The following is a 23,076-nucleotide window of genomic DNA, read 5'->3' on the forward strand; positions in this document are numbered from 1 at the left end:
ATAGTGACAGTATAGACCGCAGTATAGTATAGACTGTATAGACACAGATCACAGTATAGTGACAGTATAGACCACAGTATACTATAGAAACAGACCACAGTATAGTGACAGTATAGACCACAGTATAGTATAGACTGTATAGACACAGACCACAGTATAGTGACAGTATAGACCGCAGTATAGTATAGACTGTATAGACACAGATCACAGTATAGTGACAGTATAGACCACAGTATACTATAGAAACAGACCACAGTATAGTGACAGTATAGACCACAGTATAGTATAGACTGTATAGACACAGACCACAGTATAGTGACAGTATAGACCGCAGTATAGTATAGACTGTATAGACACAGATCACAGTATAGTGACAGTATAGACCACAGTATACTATAGAAACAGACTACAGTATAGTGACAGTATAGACCACAGTATAGTATAGACTGTATAGACACAGACCACAGTATAGTGACAGTATAGACCGCGGTATAGTATAGACTGTATAGACACAGATCACAGTATAGTGACAGTATAGACCACAGTATACTATAGAAACAGACTACAGTATAGTGACAGTATAGACCACAGTATAGTATAGACTGTATAGACACAGACCACAGTATAGTGACAGTATAGACCGCGGTATAGTATAGACTGTATAGACACAGATCACAGTATAGTGACAGTATAGACCACAGTATACTATAGAAACAGACTACAGTATAGTGACAGTATAGACCACAGTATAGTATAGACTGTATAGACACAGACCACAGTATAGTGACAGTATAGACCACAGTATAGTATAGACAGTATAGACACAGATCACAGTATAGTGACAGTATAGACCACAGTATAGTATAGACAGTATAGACACAGATCACAGTATAGTGACAGTATAGTGCCCTTTTCACTATACTGGGGCATTAGGACTCACACTGACCACAGTATAGTGACAGTATAGACCACAGTATAGTATAGACAATATAGACACAGATCACAGTATACTGAAAGTATAGAGCACAGTATAGTATAGACAGTATAGACACAGATCACAGTATAGTGACCGTATAGTGTCCCATGCACTATCCTGGGGCATTAGGACTCACACAGACCACAGTATAGTGACAGTATAGACTACAGTATAGTATAGACAGTATAGACACAGACCACGGTATACTGAGAGTATAGTGCCCCATTCACTATACTAGAGCATTAGGACTCACACTGACCACAGTATAGTGACAGTATAGACCACAGTATGGTATAGACAGTATAGACACAGACCACAGTATAGAGTCCCCTTCACTATACTAGGGCATTAGGACTCACACATACCACAGTATAGTGACAGTATAGACCACAGTATAGTATAGACTGTATAGACACAGACCACAGTATACTGACAGTATAGTGCCCCATTCATTATCCTGGGGCATTAGGACTAACACAGTCCGCAGTATAGTGACAGTAAAGTGCCCTGTTCATTATACTGGGGCATTAGGACTAACACTGACCACAAGTATAGTGACAGTATAGACCACAGTATAGTGACAGTATAGACCACAGTATAGTATAGACAAAGACCACAGTATAGTGACAGTATAGAGTCCCTTTCACTATACTGGGGCATTCGGACTTACACAGACAACAGGTTAAGTGCCCCCTGCTGGTCTCACTGCCAACAGCAACCTAGTTTTCCCATGCGGTCTGCCATCCAGACACTGACCAGGCTCAGTCCTGCTTAGCTTCAGTAAGTAACTGCTCTTGGGCTGCAGGGTGATTTGGCTGTGGCGTGAATGAAAACTTAAACAAATAAAGCCTATTTTTAAGACTAATAAGTTTCTGAATGTCCCTTTTTTCACAGAGCTGTAGATTTTCTTTCTTATTTTAATTATTCTCAATGATGATTCTCATCACTGTTATATAAGGATGTTTCTTTCCTTTTAAAACAGCATAAATTAAAGGCTTTGCTTAGAAGATAAACAGCAAACACAGAATCATCAGAGACAGGTTTTCCTGAGATTTGCCTCATGCACACACGCTCACACACACACATAAAACAGTCGCAGCTTCCGGTTCGTGTAAATTAGGCAAACATTAAAAACGTGACCGTCTCAGACAGTAGTCATTCTTTCATTCATTTTCTTGTCGGCTTAGTCCCTTTATTAATCCGGGGTCGCCACAGTGGAATGAACCAGCAACTTATCCAGCACGTTTTTACGCAACCGCAACCCATCTCCTGGAAACATCCACACACACTCATTTACACACATACAATATGGAAAATTTAGCCAACCCAATTCACCTGTACTGCATGTCTTTGGACTGTGGGGGAAACCAGGGGGAAAAACCCACGCGAACCCAGGGATAACATGCAAACTCCACACAGACACACCAACTGACCCAGCCGAGGCTCAAACCAGCGACCTTCTTGCTGTGAGATGACAGCTCTACCTACTGCGCCACTGCGTCCCCTCGTCTTGGTAGTTCTAGTGGTAATCCTTAACAAACACAGATGACATTCATGTAAAGCATCCAACAAACACACGTCTGTTCCTCTCAAACATTCACACACACATCAGCAAACTGACCTGCAAACAGCTGCTAAACACACAGCGTCTGTCTGTGAGCGCGCAAACCTCAGCGTGTGTGACTCAGCTTACAAAGAAACGCAGATCAAAATACAGCTATTTCAGGAGACGCGGGAAAAACAGTTCATGAGTCACCAAACCTCAACCAACAGCCCCAATCACAACAGCTGTTAATACACAGACATTATCAGACAATTACAGTGATTATTTGTCAAATATTTCACAAGCAACTCATTTATAATAACTCTAAATTTCTTTTCTCTTTGTCATGATGACAGTAAATAATATTAGACTAGATATTCTTCAAGACACTAGTATTCTGCTTAAAGTGACATTTAAAGGCTTAACTAGGGTAATTAGGGTAAAGTAAGGTAATTAGGCAAGTCATTAGCCTCTTTCACACAAACAGACCTTTCCGGAAAATTACAGGCAATATATTTGTTCTGGCTATTTTCCGGAAAGAGAAGTTGTAACATTACCGGTAATTTGCCGGAACGCTGCGCTGTGTGAACGCAGAAGGAAGATTGCCGGAAAGAGCCTGTGCACGTCTAGAACGTGCTGATGTGAGACGTCTGCTTTAGCCAATCAGAACAGTCAGACGCATTCACGTCCTCGCGGTTTATGAGAATAAAAGCCTTTGAATATTTTCCCAGACACATTTAGCTGCTAGATGTTAGTCAGATAACGATTATGTGTTCATCTTAATGCCAACCGTGTAATTAATTATCGATAAGATGCTTATGATAAGCCGCTGTTTGTTTATCTTCAAGCTTTGCATGTGCCAGTGAAATAGCCAGTGAGCGCCAGCACACACACATATCATGTACATCTCGACATGTGAAAGTGTTTCTCTATATATTTTTATCGAAGTTGTTCACAATACTGATCATTCACAGAGTTTGTAATGCAGTCAAATGTCTACAAATACAAGCGCCGCCACTTAGAGCTCATTTCTGGTTAAAGATGTCAGAATTTACCGGTACTTTGGAATGGATGTGTGAATGCTCTTTTCTGGAAAAATTCCGTAACGTCCTCGCCTGTGTGAACAGCGCTTTTTTGAATTTACCGGTAAAGTCCTTTCAGAAATTTTCCATATATTTACCGGTATCACTGTGTGAAACAGGATACTGTATAATAGTGGTTTGTGCTTGAGACTTTTTTTAATCGAATCAAATGAACTTTTCAACTAAATAGTTGAGTTTTTAATCGTTTCTTGAAGACAGCGAATTACAGCGAGTAATTTGATTTAAAAAAAAACATTGTGTTATAGCTTAAATAAACACTATAATGCAAAATACAACATTACACACGCATTCTGTGTCAGTTAAATCGGTTGACTGTTCAAATTCAAATTTTTAACCCAACTGGTTGAGTTGATAAATAAATAACCCAATAAAGGTTCAAAATAACTCAACAAAGCATAAAACATTTTTAACTCAACCATTGGCTTAAATAAATAACTCAACGTTTTTAAGAGTGTCCTGAGTCAGTTAAATCAGTTGATTCAAAATTTTAAACCAACTTGTTCAGTTTTTAAATAAATAACCCAACAGGTTAAAAAAATAATCCAACAAAGCACCAAATATTTAACCCAACTGGTTGAGTTATTAATACATAGCCAAATAAAGGTTAAAAATAACTTAACAAAGCATCAAATATTTTTAAATGAACCATTGGGTTATATAAATAACTTAACGTTTTTAACATTGTACAGTCCTGTGTCAGTTAAATCAGTTGACTGTCGAAATTCAAAAATTTTAACTCAACTAGTTGAGTTTTTTTTAAATAACCCTATAAAGGTTAAAAAATAACCCAACAAAAGCTCAAATATTTAACCCAACTGGTTGAGTTATTAATAAATAGCCAAATAAGGGTTAAAAAAAACCCAACAAAGCATCAAATATTTTAACTCAACCATTGGGGGTTAAATAAATAACTCAACGCTTTTAAGAATGTACAGTCCTGTGTCAGTTAATTCAGTGGACTGTTGAAATTCAAAAATTTTAACCCAACTAGTTGAGTTTAAAAAAAAACCTAAATAAAGGTTAAAAATAACCCAACAAAGCATCAAATATTTAACCCAACTGGTTGAGGTATTAATAAATATCCAAATAAAGGTTAAAAATAACCCAAAAAAGCATCAAATATTTTTACTCAACCATTGGGTTAAATAAATAACTCAACGCTTTTAAGAGTGTATGGAGAGCCAGCGGTGATCTCTGGAACATCTGCAGCGCAAAACTGAGCAACAGGTTCACAAACAGCAGACCAGCAGAAAACACCGACAACCCAGCAGAAAACACCGACAACCCATCACGACAGAAATAAGTGTGTGTGTCGCTTAACGCTTTGAAAACCGCTTTTTCTCAGACACTGCGGACTGCGGGTGTGGTGACTGCATCAGCTTGCTCTCTCTCTCTCGCTCTCTCTCTCGCGCACACACACACATGCAAACACATGCACATTTCTTTCACAAGCTCACATGCACAGCAAAACAACACGCGTTAAAACCGCAACGCAACATCTTCAACTTCAAACAGCGGCGTTTATTAGTCGAAAAGCACTATGTTTGCCGTGTGTGCATTTCTTGTCACGCGATTAAATTAAACATTTGTTTAAATGCACAAAACATCAGTTATTCGTGCACTGCGAAACACTTTGCTTTTCATGCACGCGCATAACCACTTAATGTTTCCTCACGTCGCATCACTACTATCACATTCACATTTATTATTATTATTATTAATAAACTCGCTTATGCAGATGCATTCGCCTGATGCTCGTGATGACAAATCCCGGACTGACCTCCCAGTCGATGGAGTCCCAGTCGTCGGTAAACATCATGGAGCTGCCATTGCGCTCCAGAAATCCTCATCAAATCACTGCTTTCGGGCGGAGAAATCCTGCATATCCCGAGCATGAGTCCGGAAGGAGACCCATAGAGTGGCGGAGAATGAAGAAGCGCCCGCTAATTAGTCATTTCGCCAGTACACTTATTATTATAGCTAACACACACTCGGTCCTTCAGGAGTGCATAAAGCACGAGCTGCCAGCATTCACACGCAGCGCGCAAAAGCCTGCACAAATCCGGCAGCGATGTGCCTTTAAAGAAAAGTTGTTGTATAAGGGCTTTCCGAGATCCTTGCCTAGTCCAGGCGGATTTCTATTGGTATTTCCATCCTAATTGGAAGCAATCCTAATGGGATGAACAAAGAATCCTTTAAGATCCGGCTGGATACAGCACTGAAGTCGGATGTGTTAGGGATTGGGTTTGATTCCTGCAGCACTTTGACTGTGATCTGCTTCAGATTCTGCGTTAAGATCCAAACGCAGAATAAAAGGTGGGATGAAAACATGCAGCTGTGAGCTGTCAGTATCAGAAGCGGCTGTAATGCTGCTTCAACTCTCCAGTGGAAAACAACACAGCCTCAGAGCCGCCTCAAACTTAGTGGTCGCCATGGAAAAGTCCAACTCTATCTCTCGAATTGCATGCATGCCAATTATTAAAATACTGATATGGCAATGTGTGGATGCTTACATTTAGAAAATCCTGCACGAAAAAAAAATACTGTAGCAGTTTACTATAGTAAACTGCATTATACTGTATATACTATAGTATTTACAACTCTATTGAATGTTCCAGCTTACTGTATTAACCACAGTCAACTGATAAACTGTAATAGATACTGCAGTATACTTTCGTTTTTACTACAGTAAACTGGGGGGTATTGCAGTATGACAAACTATAGCAACAATAATATCACCACAACAGATTAATTACGGTAGTTTTTGTGCTACCACAGCAACTCTATAATCACAACAGCGAAATTAGTATAGTTGTTTTGCTACCATAGCAACAGAATAACCACAAAAGATCAATTATAGCGTGTTACCATAGTCACAACAGGATCAACGCAACAGATCGGCTACTATAGTTGCAGTGTTACCATAGCAACTATAGAATCACCACCACAGATCAATTACTATAGTTGTCTTGTTACCATAGCAACTATAGAGTCACCAACACATCAGTTAGTATAATTGTGTTACCATAGCAACTATAGAATCACCACCACAGATCAATTTGTATAGCTGTGTTACTATGGCAACTATAGAATTACCACCACAGATCAATTAGTATAGTTATGTTACCATGGCAACTAGAATTACCACCACAGATCAATTAGTATAGTTGTGTTACCATAGCAACCATATAATCACCCCAACGGATCAATTACTATAGTTTGTTACCATAGCAACTATAGAATCACCACCACAGATCAATTACTATAGTTGTCGTGTTACCATAGTAACTATAGAATCACCACCACAGATCAATTACTATGGTTGTCATGTTACCATAGCAACTAGAAATGCCACCACATATCATTTAGTATAGTTGCCGTGTTACCATAGCAACTGTAGAATCACCACAACAGATCAATTACTATAGTTGTCGTGTTACCATAGCAACTGTAGAACCCTACAACAAATCAATTACTATAGTTGTTGTGTTACCATAGCAACTGTAGAATCACCACACCAGATCAATTACTATAGTTGTTGTGTTACCATAGCAACTGTAGAATCACCACAACAGATCAATTACTATAGTTGTTGTGTTACCATAGCAACTGTAGAATCAGCACAACAGATCAATTACTATAGTTGTTGTGTTACCATAGCAACTGTAGAATCAGCACAACAGATCAATTACTATAGTTGTTGTGTTACCATAGCAACTGTAGAATCACCACAACAGATCAATTACTATAGTTGTGTTACCATAGCAACTAGAATTACCACCACATATCAATTAGTATAGCGGTGTTACCATGGTGACTATAGAATCACCACAACAGATTAGTTACTATAGTTTTTTGTGTTACCATAGCAACTATATAATCACCCCAACGGATCAGTTACTATAGTTTGTTACAATAGCAACTATAGAATCACCACCACAGATTAATTAGAATAGTTGTTGTTACCATAGCAACTACAGAATCACCTCAACAAATCAATTATAGTTTTTGTTACTATAGGAACTACAGGATCAACACATTAGATCAATTACTACAGTTTGTTACCATAGCAACTATAGAATCATCACCATATATCAATTACTAGTTATTGTTACCACAGCAACTATAGAATCACCACGACAGGTTAGTATGATTGAAAACAAATGGATAATCCAGCACTACATTTGCCTCAAATTATAAAAGAAACTGCCAATGCATCAAGCACACATAGGATTTTCTGCAGTATTCGAGCTCTGTGCGCCTGTTATATACAGTATGTAATTGTTTATTGGGCTAATTTTTAACCCAACGGCTGCGTTTGTCCATATTCGACTCAACATTTAACATTGAGTTAAAATAACCCAGCACTTTTATTGTGTATAGATTTTAATTTAGCTCCTTCCAATCCAACACATAAAATGTAAAGTGTTACATTAACTGCTATATTCTATGCCAGTGCACCAGCTATTTGCATGCTTTTGTATTAAAATGACTAAACAGGCCTTACATAAAAACTGCCTCACTGCCAGCACTGTAGTGTGAACATGCATTTGCTTTCAGTTATCAAACAAACTGGAAAAATGCACTCAAGTGCAGCTTCTTTCATAATTAGAGGCAAATGTATGATACACAGCAGTACTGAAATCTACTCTACATTTTAAAAGTCTTTTGGTGGATAACTTGATCATGTGTAAAAGTGTCAGAAGGTGGATTTCTCTGCTGAATCATCTGTATATCTGCATCCCAATCATCACAGAAGACCTACTGGAACCAGCATGGACCAATATTGTCACAGAGATCAGTCAAGTTTGGTGAAGGAGAAATGATGGTTTGGGGTTCATTCAGTATGGAGAGATCTGCAGAGTGGATGATCAACATCAACAGCCTGAGGTATCAAGACATCTGTGCTGCCCATTACATTACAAACCACAGGAGAGGGACAATTCTCCAGCAGGATAGCGCTCCTGCTCATACTTCAGCCTCCACATCAAAACTCCTGAAAGCAGAGAAGGTCAAGCTGCTGCAGGATTGGCCAGTCCAGTCACCAGACATCAACATTATTGAGCATGTCTGGGCTAAGATGAAGGAGGAGGTGTTGAAGATGACTTGATGAACTCTGGGATCCTGCTGAAGGCTTTCTTCTTCATTCCAGATGACTTTATTAATCAGTGGTTTGAGTCATGTCAGAGATGTATGGATGCAGTCCTCCAAGCTCATGATGGAGTCAGACACAATATTCATTCTGTCTCCACTACAGCAGGACTTTATATTCTATACTGGACATTATTTCTGTTCAGTGATGACACTTTAGTCTGAGCAGAGTCAGAGCGCACTGTCCTCATCAAATCAGTCAACATCAAGACATGACCAGATTTATTGAGCTCAAATCAGCAAAATCTAGAGGCCTTCACCTTTCATAGAGACACTTCTGACACCAAATCACCAACTAGAAGTCAACTTATTATTTGTGTTCATAAAACTGGGATAGGCCACTAGACGTTTGTCAGCTAGTGTACATACACAAATGCTGCTCGGTGCTGCAGTTACGATTATTCTTTTTAATTACATTTAATCTATTACTTTTTTTTTTTTAACTTTGTTTAATCCAACAGTTGAGTTTGTCCATATTTGACCCAACATTGAGATTTGACAACCCATCATCTTTTAGTATTATAAATTTTAGTTTAGGATAAAATGCTAATTGCATTCCAACATTAATATATAAATAAATAAATAAAGTGTTTGATTATTTGCTAAACTCAAACTCAACACAACCTATAATAACATGCTTTTGTATACAAAGCCTCGGCTTTAAAATGACCCAATGTTGGGTCACACATGGACAAAACCAGCGTTAGGATCTTTTTTTTTTTTTTTTCAATCACATTAATTAATTAGTTCATTTTCCTTCAGGTTAGTCCCTTTATTCATTAGGGGTCACCACAGCGGAATGAACCACCAACTATTCCAGCAATGCCCTTTCAGCTGCAATACCCAGTACTTGGAAACACCCATACACACTAAAACACACTCACACACGTTTGTTTTTGTGAAAAGTGGGGACATTACATAGGTTTTCATTCATTTTATACTTTCCAAACCGTATATTATATTGCCCTCAACCCTAAACCCAACCATCACAGGAGACTGTGTGCAGCTTTACTCTCTGATTAAACTCATCCTGTAGGATTTATAAGCATTTTGAGAAGTGAGGACGTCACCAATGTCCTCATATTTCACCTCCTTTTTGTAATACCTGTGTCATACCCATGTCATTATACAGATTTGTGTCCTGATATGTCACAAAAACATGTACGCACACACACACACACACATACACACTCATACACTATGGCCAATTAAGTTCCTCAATTCCCCTATAGCGCATGTGTTTGGACTGTGGGGGAAACCGGAGCACAGTGCTGACCACTGAGCCGCCCTTAATTACATTTAAACAACACTTTATTTATTCAACAGTTGAGTTTGTCCATATTTGACCCAACCCCTATATGACAACCCAGCTTTTACTAGTGTATACATTTAGTTTAGCTCCTTCCAAATTTCTCTTCGGGTTCCCCTACAAGTCCAAAAACATGTGGTACGGGTCAATTGGGTAGGCTAAATTGTCTATAGTGTATGTGTGCTCATGAGTGTCAATAAATGTTTCCCAGTGATGGGTTACAGCTGAAAAGGCATGGGCTGAGTAAAACATATGCCGAAATAGTTGGCGGTTCATTCCGCTGTGGTGACCCCTGATTAATAAATGGACTAAGCCAAAGGAAAACAAATAAATTATGTGCTAAACACAAACTTAACGCACCTTATACTAACATGCTTTTGTTTACACTGTAAAAAAATGCATTGCAATTCAGGCGATTTGTTTTGCAGCAACTTGAAGGAATTAAGTTAACGTATTTAGATTTGACAAATTTAAGTGGATTAAACATGGAACAATTACGATTTTTCCCCAAAAACTAAAGAATTGTGTTAAGTCAGCTCATTTTCAACAAGCAGTTTGAACAAACCGCAAACATCTTTTTGTGAGTGTACAAAGCTTTGGCTTTAAAATCACCCAATGTTGTGTTTGTCCATATTTGACAATGCTGGGTCATTTTAAAGCAAACTAAAACTTATGCACTGATATAGCAGCAAATATGGATTCGCTCTTCAGTGTTTGGACTCTCAGTAGTGATTATTAAACCACACTGAACTGAACTGAAACTCTGAACTACACTGTTCACATTTACTAAGATCTTCTACTGTATGTGAAGCTGCTTGACACAATCACAATTGTAAAAGCGCTGTACAAATAAAGCCCTATTGAACTGAATGTACTGTATGCAGATTTCAGCACTGCAGTGTAACACAAGCATTTGCCTCCAATTATGACAGAAACTGCATTCTCATCCAGTTCATTCTCTGCAGTTACTGCTGAATGACACATTTTAGCCAGACAATCGAGTCTGTCCAGATTTGACCCAACACTAAGTCAACACAACCCAGAGTGCACGTATTACAAAAACAGCTACATGCAAACAAGCCTTCCTTTAACCCTTGGGCATGTTTTCATGCACTCTGGGCCAGGGCCGGTCCAGCTCAGTTCACGAATGACTATATTAAAATAAGGTCATTTCCAATTCAGTTTCTAATGACACTATCACGTCTTCAAATTCATAAATATGAGAATATTATGGGTTGCTAAATTTCCAACACTGTTTCCTTATTACATCACAACGTCCTTTCCTGCAATAGCTGAATATATATTCTGTGCAAAACTCTTTATAGATATCCAGTCCTTTGTAACGGTGGTCACACAAAAAAATAAAATATTTAAACCCATATAAGTAACCCAATCAGTATTACATATACAAAAAAAAAAAAAAAAAAAAAAAAAAAAATATATATATATATATATATATATATATATATATATATATATATATATATATATATATATATATATATATATATATTTTTTTTTTTTAATATATATATATGTATATACATATTTTATATATATGTTTTTTATATCTATATGTATGTATGTATGTGTGTGTGTGTGTGTGTGTGTGTGTATATATATATATATATATATATATATATATATATATATATATATATATATATATATATATATATATATATATATATATATATATATATATATATATATATATATATATATATATATATACAAATATTATACAAATACATCTATCTATCTATCTATCTATCTATCTATATATATATCTATATATATCTATATATATATATATATATATATATATATATATATATATATATATATATATATATATATACATACACACACACACAAATATATATATATATATATATATATATATATATATATATATATATATATATATATATATATATATATATATATATATTACTTTGGTGAGGTTCAAACTCGGGTCAGCGACGATATAATGCAACGTGCTGACCATTTTACCACAATGGCGCTATTGTGCTGCTGTGTTTGGAATAAAAAACAAGTATTGCACTGTTACCTGCATGACTCTTTAACACAGTATTACTATAATTTACAGTATTTAACTATTTAACTATTAATTTACTAATGATGGCTTAAACTTTTTCTCCCCTTTTTAGATTTCTGATCAAGTTATGTCAGATTTGTTAATGTAGTGAATCATCTGATTTTCATTGAGCAGGTGTAATATTTATTCAAATATTTTGAATTCTTATATTCACTAAGGTGCCGCTGACATTATTAACCTGCAAGCTGCATTTTGCTAACAGGGCTGCGAGAAAATAAATAAGAAGAGCGGAGCTGCAGCGAAATAATGAATAAAAAGAGTGAGGCTATGGTCAAATAAATAAATAAATGAAAAAGCGCGACTGCTAAGAGTGCAAGCAGCTAGGGACACCAGCCCTCGCGGCCAAAAAAAAACGAAAAATATTTGCATTATTATTATTCATTTATCCATTATTATACAATGCATTTATTTGCATTATTATTCATTTATCCATTATTATACAATGCATTTATTTGCATTATTATTCATTTATCCATTATTATACAATGAATTTTTTTGCATTATTATTCATTTATTCATTATTATACAATGCATTTATTTGCATTATTATTCATTTATCCATTATTATACAATGCATTTATTTGCATTATTATTCATTTATCCATTATTATACAATGAATTTTTTTGCATTATTATTCATTTATTCATTATTATACAATGCATTTATTTGCATTATTATTCATTTATCCATTATTATACAATGCATTTATTTGCATTATTATTCATTTATCCATCATTATACAATGAATTTTTTTGCATTATTATTCATTTATTCATTATTATACAATGCATTTATTTGCATTATTATTCATTTATCCATTATTATGCAATGCATTTATTTGCATTATTATTCATTTATCCATTATTATGCAATGCATTTATTTGCATTATTATTCATTTATTCATTATTATACAATGCATTTATTTGCATTATTAGCAGTTAAAACAATTCTATTAAAACAATATTTTTTTAATTTAAAAAAACATTTTTATTTAAAAAGTTCTTAACACTTTTTTTTACACTCAAAATTATTTTGTTGGTTTAATTGGTGTCCAACAGTGTGTGGCTTGATTGTAACACCCTGTTACAACTAACCCGCTGTGTCATGTTTCCTCAAACCTGGCTAGCAGTCACTGTTTGTTTTACATCTTTCAAAATGGTTTAATCTTTTAGCCTAGAAGACGGTGATCACAACAATATCATATTTTACAAACAGACTTTCACAGATTTTTTTTTTTTAATAAAAAAACATTGACTATAATAAAAATACTTTTATGCTGCAAAAACGGTTTCTTCAGTGTTTCTCATCCAAATTTTGCCAACTTTCTTCAATAATTGGCAGGAAGACATCTGCTGACAGTGTGGTGAAAACCTTGGAGGCATGCCATGGTTAACCCTGAGCAAATACCTTAAAACTCTGTGTTACATTTAACCCCGCGTTACTTTGTGCCCCGCGCTCTCCTATATGTTTTTTTTCTATATTAACATTATTCTTCATATTGAATTTATATTATTTGTTTTGGCTAATTATTGTTCTCTGCCATTCATTTCAGGGTTTTTGCTTTTGGAATTTATAAAAAAAAAAAATAAATAAATAAAAATAAAAAGATTTATAGAATCTTCAATCTGTTTGCTATATTAGATGTTTTAAACACTCCATTGGGACACAAAGTAGGTCCTTTAACATAGATTGTTTAATTCTTTATTTTTGAAGCTGCTGGTTGACATAAATATAGTGCTGCTTTAAAATGTTCAAGCTATTATTAAGCAGAAGAAATCAGGCTTTACCTTTCTCTTTCATTAATTGTTTTAAATAAGCAATAAAATCATTGTGGGCCAGTTTGCAATGGCAATACTCCACCATTAGAGCAAGGTAGGGCCCTAAAATTATTCTGCTATTCTGCTTAGAGTCCCTAAATGTACAGGGTCGGCCCTGTGTGTGTAAGAGAAAACATTATACCCTTACCTTTATTCATTCATTCATTCATTCATTTTCTTGTCTGCTTAGTCCCTTTATTAATCTGGGGTCGCCACAGCGGAATGAACCGCCAACTTATCCAGCACATTTTTACGCAGCGGATGGCCTTCCAGCCGCAACCCATCTCTGGGAATTATCCACACACACACACACACAACAGACAATTTAGCCTACCCAGTTCACCTGCACCACATGTGTTTGGACTGTGGAGGAAACCGGAGCACCTGGAGAAAACCCACGCGAACGCAGGGAGAACATGCAAACTCCACACAGAAACGCCAACTGAGCTTGTCTAAGAAGATCAAAATAAGCCCTTCAGATCTCAGGACACGGTGTGTTTCTGCACACACACACACACACACACACACACACACACACACACACACACACACACACACACACACACTGCTGTTTTACTCCACAGAAACCCAGAAACTCTTCAGCACAGGCCCATCTAAAGGGTTAATGCTGACAACTGATGATCAAAACTAAACTGACACACTGTCCCTCTTACCAAGAGGGAAAACCAGCAACAATCACCAAGAAAGCATGACTAAACGCTGTCAGGCTTTGCAATCAAAAAATCTCATAATACTGGAAGTCCACCAACAACATAAGGAAACAGGGGTCAATTTGAGCAATCAATGCGCAAGGGTTAAATATCGATCTGATGTCCTTCGCGCTCGTCATGATCACGTGCATCACCTCACAGCATTCGCCCTTGCAGCAGTTGTGCATTCAAACCCGACTCTTACCATGAGCACGGCCAGATTATTGTGCTGCGCGCAGCGGATGGTGGTGGTGTTGTGCGCGGAGCCGGTTATATGGCAGCCCTCCGCCCGCCAGCCGCCGTGTCCATCCAGCAGGTCAAAATCCCAGTATGCCGCGGTGGGGTCTACACCCAGCGAGAAGTGGCGGAGAGCGACGGTAACCGGCTGCACGGGGCTCCAGGGGCTACACCCATCTGCACGGAGAGCAAGACATTGCGTCAAGTAACAACCCAAGTGGAAAGTGCACTCACCAGCCACATAGATTACAAAATTAAGCATGCAATTACTAATAAATGAGAATAGCGAATGCATCGCAACTGTTCTCATTTACTAGCATGCGGAGAGTGCACTCACAAAACAGATTCCGAAATAAGCACGCAATCATTAATAAATGAGAAGCCATACGCACTTTGATGCATCGCAATTGTTTACACTTTCTCATTTAATTGCATGCTCACTAAATAGATTAAAAATAAGCATGCATGTATTAATAAAATATAATAACTACACACTCGCTGATGTTTACGCTTTCTCGTTTAATTGCATGCGCAAATAACGCAAGTGCACTCACAAAACATACAGATTCCAGAAAAATAAGCATGCCTTATGAGAGAGAATAGCTACGCACTCCATATTGCATCGCAACTGTTAAGGCTTTCTCATTTAACTAAAATCACGCAATTAGAAAGTAAACTACAGATACAAAAATACGCATGCATTATCAATAATTGAGAATAAGCACGCACTCGATCACGCATCGCAGCTGCTTTACGCGGTCTCGTGTAACTGCATGCGAAAACCGCGTCACTAATTAACCCAGGATGATGCATCAGGTGAAATGACCGCGCAAGCTTGCACACTTACCTAATTTGGTGAACGCAACTGGTGTCGAGACGCTCCTGCGCTTCCCATCGTCCGCAAGGTTTGATGAATTCCCGGTGCACGGAAACAGCTTTCCATTGCGGAAGACGATCAGCTGCAGCTTACAGGTGGAGTTCTCCACCGCCAGCGGGAGGTGTATGGAGGCGATGGCCACCGTGTTCTGCAGACGGGGAAACTGATGTCAGACATGTGCATGTGATGCGCAGTGTGTCTGTGTGCGCGCGCGCGCGTGTGTGTGTGTGTGTGGAGCTTTATCCGTCCTGCTGTTCTGCCGCAGAGGTGGAATGATTCTGACCACCAGCTTAAAGCAGCAGCAGCAGCAGACTGATCAAGCAGAGGAGTTATCATCATCATCTTCAGAAAATGAAACGTTTTAGGATTTATAAACTATTAAACTGTGTTTAACCTGAGTTTTCAGTGGGAACTTGTGTGTCTGATGATGGTATTTGATTGCGTTAAATGCAAACCTCTGCTGCGACAAACAAACAAAACACCTACAGGTACTAATGAAGTCAACTAGACAAGAGTTTCACAAAGTCAAAAACTTTATAAGACTATTATGAAGGAAATTTCAGACTTAAATATTATATTATAATTAGTTTTATTCTTGCAGCAAGCAATAGGTGTCAATTCACTGTCTATGTGAAGTATAGACCAGGGGTGCATTTCCCAAAACCATCGTTTGCCACCTTAGGTCACAAGTTCTGTCGTTACAAACATAGTTTGTTGATTTGACACTTCCCAAATTCGTCGATTCAACGAACATTCGCAAACTGCATCGCAAACTTGTGCACTTGCAACTACACCTCTGGAGCTGTAGTTAGAAACAGTTCCAGGCTGTGTTCTATTCCCACGTATCCCCCCTATGCCCTATTCATTTAGAACATTCTAACATTTAAACTTGGGATGATTAAAAATAAAAAAGCATTAAGCTCATCTCTCTTAGTGTGATTTGCTTTCAAAATATTTTTACAGTTCATCTTCATGTGTACAATTGTGCTCCCTTTGCTGCGCACTTTGAAAACATTGATGTCATTTTGAGCACAGCCTCATGGCGAAAGCTGTAGGTGACCTATTATTTAGACTAAAAGCGGGATTTATGTTACGTCTCCAAAGCTTGTGAAAACAAAAAAGTATACGTTAATTCTTTTAATTTATAGTGGGTTATTTATTAAGTATCTGTACTGTATAGCATATAACACGGGCCTGCTGGTTAGAACTTTCTGCTGTGTCAAAGTGTAAAGGTAGACACACACACTCACACACTACGGACAATTTAGCCTACCCAATTCACCTGTACTGCATGTGTTTGGACTGTGGGGGAAACCGGAGCACCCGGAGGAAACCCACGCGAAGGCAGGGAGAACATGCAAACTCCACAGAGAAACACCAACTGAGCCGAGGTTCGAACCAGCGACCTTCTTGCTGTGAGGCGACAGCACTACCCACTGCCCCACTGCCTCGCCATTAATAAACTTATAGGATTTAAATAATATTTGACCAACGTTATTTTTGAACCTGATAAGTGGGACCGTGTGTCTGTGATGATCTGATAAGATATGACGATGATCATATGATAGCCATGAGAATTTCTGCAACATCAGCACTCCTACTGCCTCTTCACTCTTGTGTATTACTCCGCCCACATAGAGTGACAGCACATCAGTAAACTCACTACAGTTTGACAAATATTGCAGCTGTTGGACAACTTCATGCACTTTTGAGGCTTTTTTAGATGAGAATGTAGTTGTTTAGATTGCAGCTATGCAGTTTATTTAGAAGGATAGTGCCTATTTTAAATATTCATCATTTCAGAGGTTCAGTACATCGGCGGACATCAGCCTGACATTGGGCAGAGCAAAGAGGGTTGACGTTCAGCCACAAGAGGGCGACAGAAACCACATAATAAGCCCTTAAAGGAGAAAAACTCTGTAAATTTTAAACTACAGCTGATCAAATCATTATACAACAGGTAAGTGACTAAGTCAATCTCTCTCTCCTTTGTATGTTGTATTTATACCATAGTAATCTGCTAGTGTTTGCTTTGTTTTTTCAGGGTTAATTATTCTGTTGTCCTGATTGCAACAGAGTAATACTGGGAAATCTCTGTAGACTGATGACATTTCCTGCTGTTCAGCCTTCTAATATTAAAATGTGAGCAAAATCAGCTGTTTTGTCATCACTTAGGACATCATGCTATAGAGAATCGTTCAAACACTAGCTCTATAGTGACGTTGGTGAATTAACAACGGTTCTACTGCTCTGATGTCTGCTGCAGATGTACATGACTGGTGGAAGAAAGTAGTTCCTCATTCAAAAGGATTTTAAGACTCTCTAGAGACTTTCTTTTTTATATATACGTTATTATTTCATCGAACTGTTGTATAAATGCAATATCACATTCATAGCAGTGCAATATTGCTTTATAATGGCACTGGCGGGACCCTAAAGGCACAGTGCCGATATACAGATATCGCACATCTACTTATGTGAAATGGCTCATACATCAAATTCCATCCTGTGCTGCAACAAACACACAAACAAAACAACACCTACAGCTCCTAATAAAGTCAACTGCACTGAAATATCATGATGTAATGTAATGTGTGTATCTATATAGTGCATTAATCATGCATAGCCATACACCCAAAGCACTTCACAATCATGAGGAGGGTCTCTCCACACCACCACCAGTGTGCAGCTCCACTTGGATGATGCTCCGGCAGCCACAGGACAACAGCACCAGTGCTTCACCACACACCAGCAATAAGTGGAGTGGAGAGACAGTGATGGAGCCAATTCAGTGGATGGGGATGACTGGGAGGCCGGTAAGGGCCAATAGGGGTAATTTGGTCAGGACACTGGGATCCTCATCATGGTAAAGCTTCACCTCTTTATCTGCTAGAATAGCGAGGAATCATATGTCAGTGTCTGCTGCAGGTCCTAGAGGGCAGGGAAAGCATGTGTTTCCTCCTCTTTTTGTGCCCTGTTGAAAGTGCATGTGAGATTAAAGCCGATAAGCAGATGTTGAGGCAGATACGGTGCTCTGCTAAACACTGAAGATCTGCCAAAGCTCAAACACTTTAAAACGCTTTAGCTGCGGCTGCACATTTCTCATTATATACACTGGCCGGAGATAACAGAGTCTCAGTTTTAAGGTTTATTTTAGATGCATCCACAGGTTTGAGTTAGCCTATATAGCTTGTGTATGATCACCAGTACATTTACTGTTAAAAAATATTTGGTATGAAAAAAGTCCTAATTAATGGAGGGCATTTATTTATTAACTGGTTAACTGATTGACTGATTGTGCATTTAAAAAAAAACCCACAAAACTGTGTGACTTATTTATATGTACTCTCAGAAATACAGGTACAGGAGCCGTCACGGGCAGTTACCTTTTTAAAAGATACAAAGTTGTACCTATAGAGTCTGCAGTAATACCTCAAGGTACATATTAGTACCCAAATGTACTTAAAATGTACCTCTGCGGTACCAAAATAGACCCTTCAGCTACAATTTTATACCTTTTGAAAAGCTTTATTTCTGAGAGTGTATTTACAATCACACTGCCTGACAAAAGTCTTGTTACCTATCCAAGTTTTAGGAACAACAAATAATAACTCGCCTTCTAGTTGATGATGTGTGAAAGTGTCAGAAGGTGGATTTCTCTCATGAATCATCTGTTGATCTGCATCCCAATCATCCCAAACAGAAGACCTACTGGAACCAGCATGGACCAAGATTGTCATAGAAATCAGTCAAGTTTGATGAAGGAGAAATCATGGTTTGGGGTCATTCAGTATGGAGAGATCTGCAGAGTGGACGATCAACATCAACAGCCTGAGGTATCAAGACATCTGTGCTGCCCATTACAATACAAACCACAGGAGAGGGACAATTCTCCAGCAGGATAGCGCTCCTGCTCATACTTCAGCCTCCACATCAAAACTCCTGAAAGCAGAGAGTGCTCCAGGATTGGCCAGCCCAGTCACCAGACATGAACATTATTGAGCATGTCTGGGGTAAAATGAAGGAGGTGTTGAAGATGAATCTTGATGAATTCTGGGATCCTGCTGAAGGCTTTCTTCTTCATTCCAGATGACTTTATTAATCAGTGATTTGAGTCATGTCAGAGATGTATGGATGCAGTCCTCCAAGCTCATGATGGAGTCAGACACAATATTCATTCTGTCTCCACTGCAGCAGGACTTTATATTCTATACTGGACATTATTTCTGTTCAGTGATGACACTTTAGTCTGAGCAGAGTCAGAGCGCACTGTCCTCATCAAATCAGTCAACATCAAGACATGATCAGATTTATTGAGCTCAAATCAGCAAAATCTAGAGGCCTTCACCTTTCATAGAGACACTTCTGACACCAAATCAGCAACTAGTCAATTTATTATTTGGGTTCCCAAAACTTGGATAGGCCACAAGACTTCTGTCAGGTAGTTTATATACAGAAAATATAATGTTAGGTTATTTTTCCAGTTTACATATAAATGTTTCTAAAAAATATTTTTTTAAAAACTGCATAATAATGATAATTATAATATGATAATAACAATTATATATATATATGTTTTTATTCCCTAAACAAATTCAAAAGAAACAAAACTGATAATATATTAAAATTGTATGCTTATATAGAAGTAATAGTAGATAATAGCACATTTGCCATATATAGTATGCATGACAGACAGAGAGAAATAAATAAATTAAAACTGAATGCAGCTTAATTGAATTTAATTTATCAAATTAATTTAATAATTATTTAATAAGACATTATTTAAATTAATTTTTATGGGACAATTTATATGAAAGAAAAACATTCATTCATTTTCCTTCAGTTTAGTCTTCAATTTATCAGGGGGTTGCCACAGTGGAATGAACCGCCAAGCTCCATCCAGCTGCAACCCAGTACTGACAAACACCCATACACACTGATTCACACTCATACACTACAGTTAATGTAGTTGATCAGTTCCCCTATAGCGCATGTGTTTGGATTGTGGGGGAAACCGGAGCACCTGGAGGAAACCCACACCAACACGGGGAGAACATGCAAACTCCACACAGAAACACCAACTGACCCAGCCGAGGCTCGAATCAGCGACCTTCTTGCTGTGAGATGACAAGCTAACCACGAGTCACTGTGTCACCCAAATGCAATACATCAAAAGAAAAACAGTACAATAGAAAGGATATACCAGAGTACAGTACAGTACACACACACACACACACACACACACACACACACACACACACACACACACACACACACACACACACACACTCTCTCTATACTATCAAGAACAAACACACAAGTAACACAATCTCCAGCAGCTGCTGTCAGTGTTTGTGTTAAACCCCACTGCATCTACTGTACTGTGCTGGAAACATGATCAAGATTCATTCACACACACACGCGCACACACACACACACACACACACACACACACACACACACACACACTAGTAGCCAGAGATTCATTCATAAACGCAGATGCATCTTTCCTCCACATGTGCTGCAGCTGAGAGCGTGCTTTACCCAGAGTGCACTGCAGCAGACAATTACATTCCAGCAGCTCTTCAATGCAGCACTGTCCACACACACACACACTCACATACGTGCACATACTGTAATTACAGCTGCAGACACACATACACACACAGCCACAGCGGCTCACATTTAACTCATCATCAGATCATTTCATTTGTACAGCGTATGAAGATTCCTCCTTTGCTCTATTCATGATAGTCACTAGACAACCAGAATCGCTAACAAACTAAACAAACAATCAAACAAACAAACAAACAAAAGCATCTGTTTAACTTCAGCTGTATAATATATTGAAAAATCATAGTACAATTAAAGTCAAAGTTACTTTTTCTTGCTCAGATATTTCCCAAATGATGTTGAACAGATTCAGGAAATGTTCACAGTATTTCCTCTAATATTTGTTCTTCTGGAGAAAGTCTTATTTGTTTTATTTCGGCTAGAATAAAAGCGGTTTTTAATAGTTTTAAACACCATTTTAAGGTCAATATTATTGGCCCCTTCAGCAATATTAGTGTTGGATTGTCTCCAGAATAAACCACTGTTATACAATGACTTGCCTAATTACCCTAACTTTACCCTAATTACCCTAGTGAAGCCTTTACATGTCACTTTAAGCTGTATAGAAGTGTCTTGAAGAATATCTAGTCTAATATTATTTACTGTCATCATGACAAATATAAAATAAAGCAGTTATTAGAGATGAGTTATTAACACTAATAATATGATTAGAAATGTGTTGGAGAAAATGTTTCTGTTTGGCTTACAACGAGTATATTTGCACCTTTATGGCAATCAAATACAGTAGAAATTAATACAGGCACAGCTGAACACTGAGGATGATTGGCGGTCTCCAAAGTTAAACCAAGAATAGACTTGTGCTGAAAACAATGTGTCCTCCGGTCTCATTAGTCGAGGTCAATATTATCATTCATTTTCTTTTCAGCTTGGTCCCATTATTAATTTGGGGTCGCCACAGTGGAATGAACCGCCAACTCATCCAGCATATGCTTTACGCAGCAGATGCCCTTCCGGCTGCAACCCATCTCTGGGAAACATTCATACACTCATACACTACAGACAATTTATTATTTATTTATTTTATATTTTTTATTGCAATAACAACAGTACATTACAACAAATAAAGATACAAAACTGAAAGAAGTATAGTACAATCAATAGAAATATAACTTTTTTAAAACAAGAGAAATGTAACAATTTTAAATCAAATATAATAGCTAAATCAAAAGAAAGACGAGAGAAAGAAACAAAAAAGAAGAAGTAATTGCGGGCACATGACAAAGATCAAAGTAATTATTGCAGAATGTTAAATAAATCACATGTTTTATAAGTTTTAATAGCTTTCTTGTTGTGAGAGTCTGTGAGGGTTTTTAAATAAAGATTTTGTTCTTGTTTAAAAAAAAAATAATATATATATATATATATATATATATATATTTGCATTTGTGTATAAAAACCTTTCCAATAACTACAGACAATTCACCTGTACCGCATGGGTTTGGACTGTGGGGGAAACCGGAGCACCCGGAGGAAACCCACGCCAACACAGGGAGAACATGCAAACTCCACACAGAAACTGACCCAGCCGACACTGTAAAAAATGAATCTTAAGGCTTGTTATTTTTATCAAAAAAATAATTGATGTGGTCATTAAA

General features: G+C 37.5%; 1 protein-coding gene and 1 long non-coding RNA gene across 2 annotated transcripts in view; one reads left to right on the forward strand and one right to left on the reverse strand.

Moving 5' to 3' along the window:
- Window positions 1-23,076, reverse strand: part of adgra1b (adhesion G protein-coupled receptor A1b) — a 168,783-nt gene that overhangs the window by 45,780 nt on the left and 99,927 nt on the right. The window contains exons 13-14 of the mRNA XM_073920362.1: window positions 15,818-15,995; window positions 14,939-15,147 (exon numbers count right to left, since the gene is read on the reverse strand). Coding sequence (XP_073776463.1) covers window positions 14,939-15,147; window positions 15,818-15,995 — 387 coding nt within the window. The remainder of the gene's footprint in view (window positions 1-14,938; window positions 15,148-15,817; window positions 15,996-23,076) is intronic.
- On the forward strand, window positions 1,867-6,830 carry LOC141377085 (uncharacterized). Its single transcript, XR_012389011.1, has 3 exons — window positions 1,867-3,833; window positions 4,088-6,691; window positions 6,741-6,830. It is a non-coding gene; the product is annotated as an uncharacterized lncRNA (long non-coding RNA).

Source organism: Danio rerio, chromosome 13, assembly GCF_049306965.1.
Source record: "Danio rerio strain Tuebingen ecotype United States chromosome 13, GRCz12tu, whole genome shotgun sequence".
NCBI classification, from domain to species: domain Eukaryota; kingdom Metazoa; phylum Chordata; class Actinopteri; order Cypriniformes; family Danionidae; genus Danio; species Danio rerio.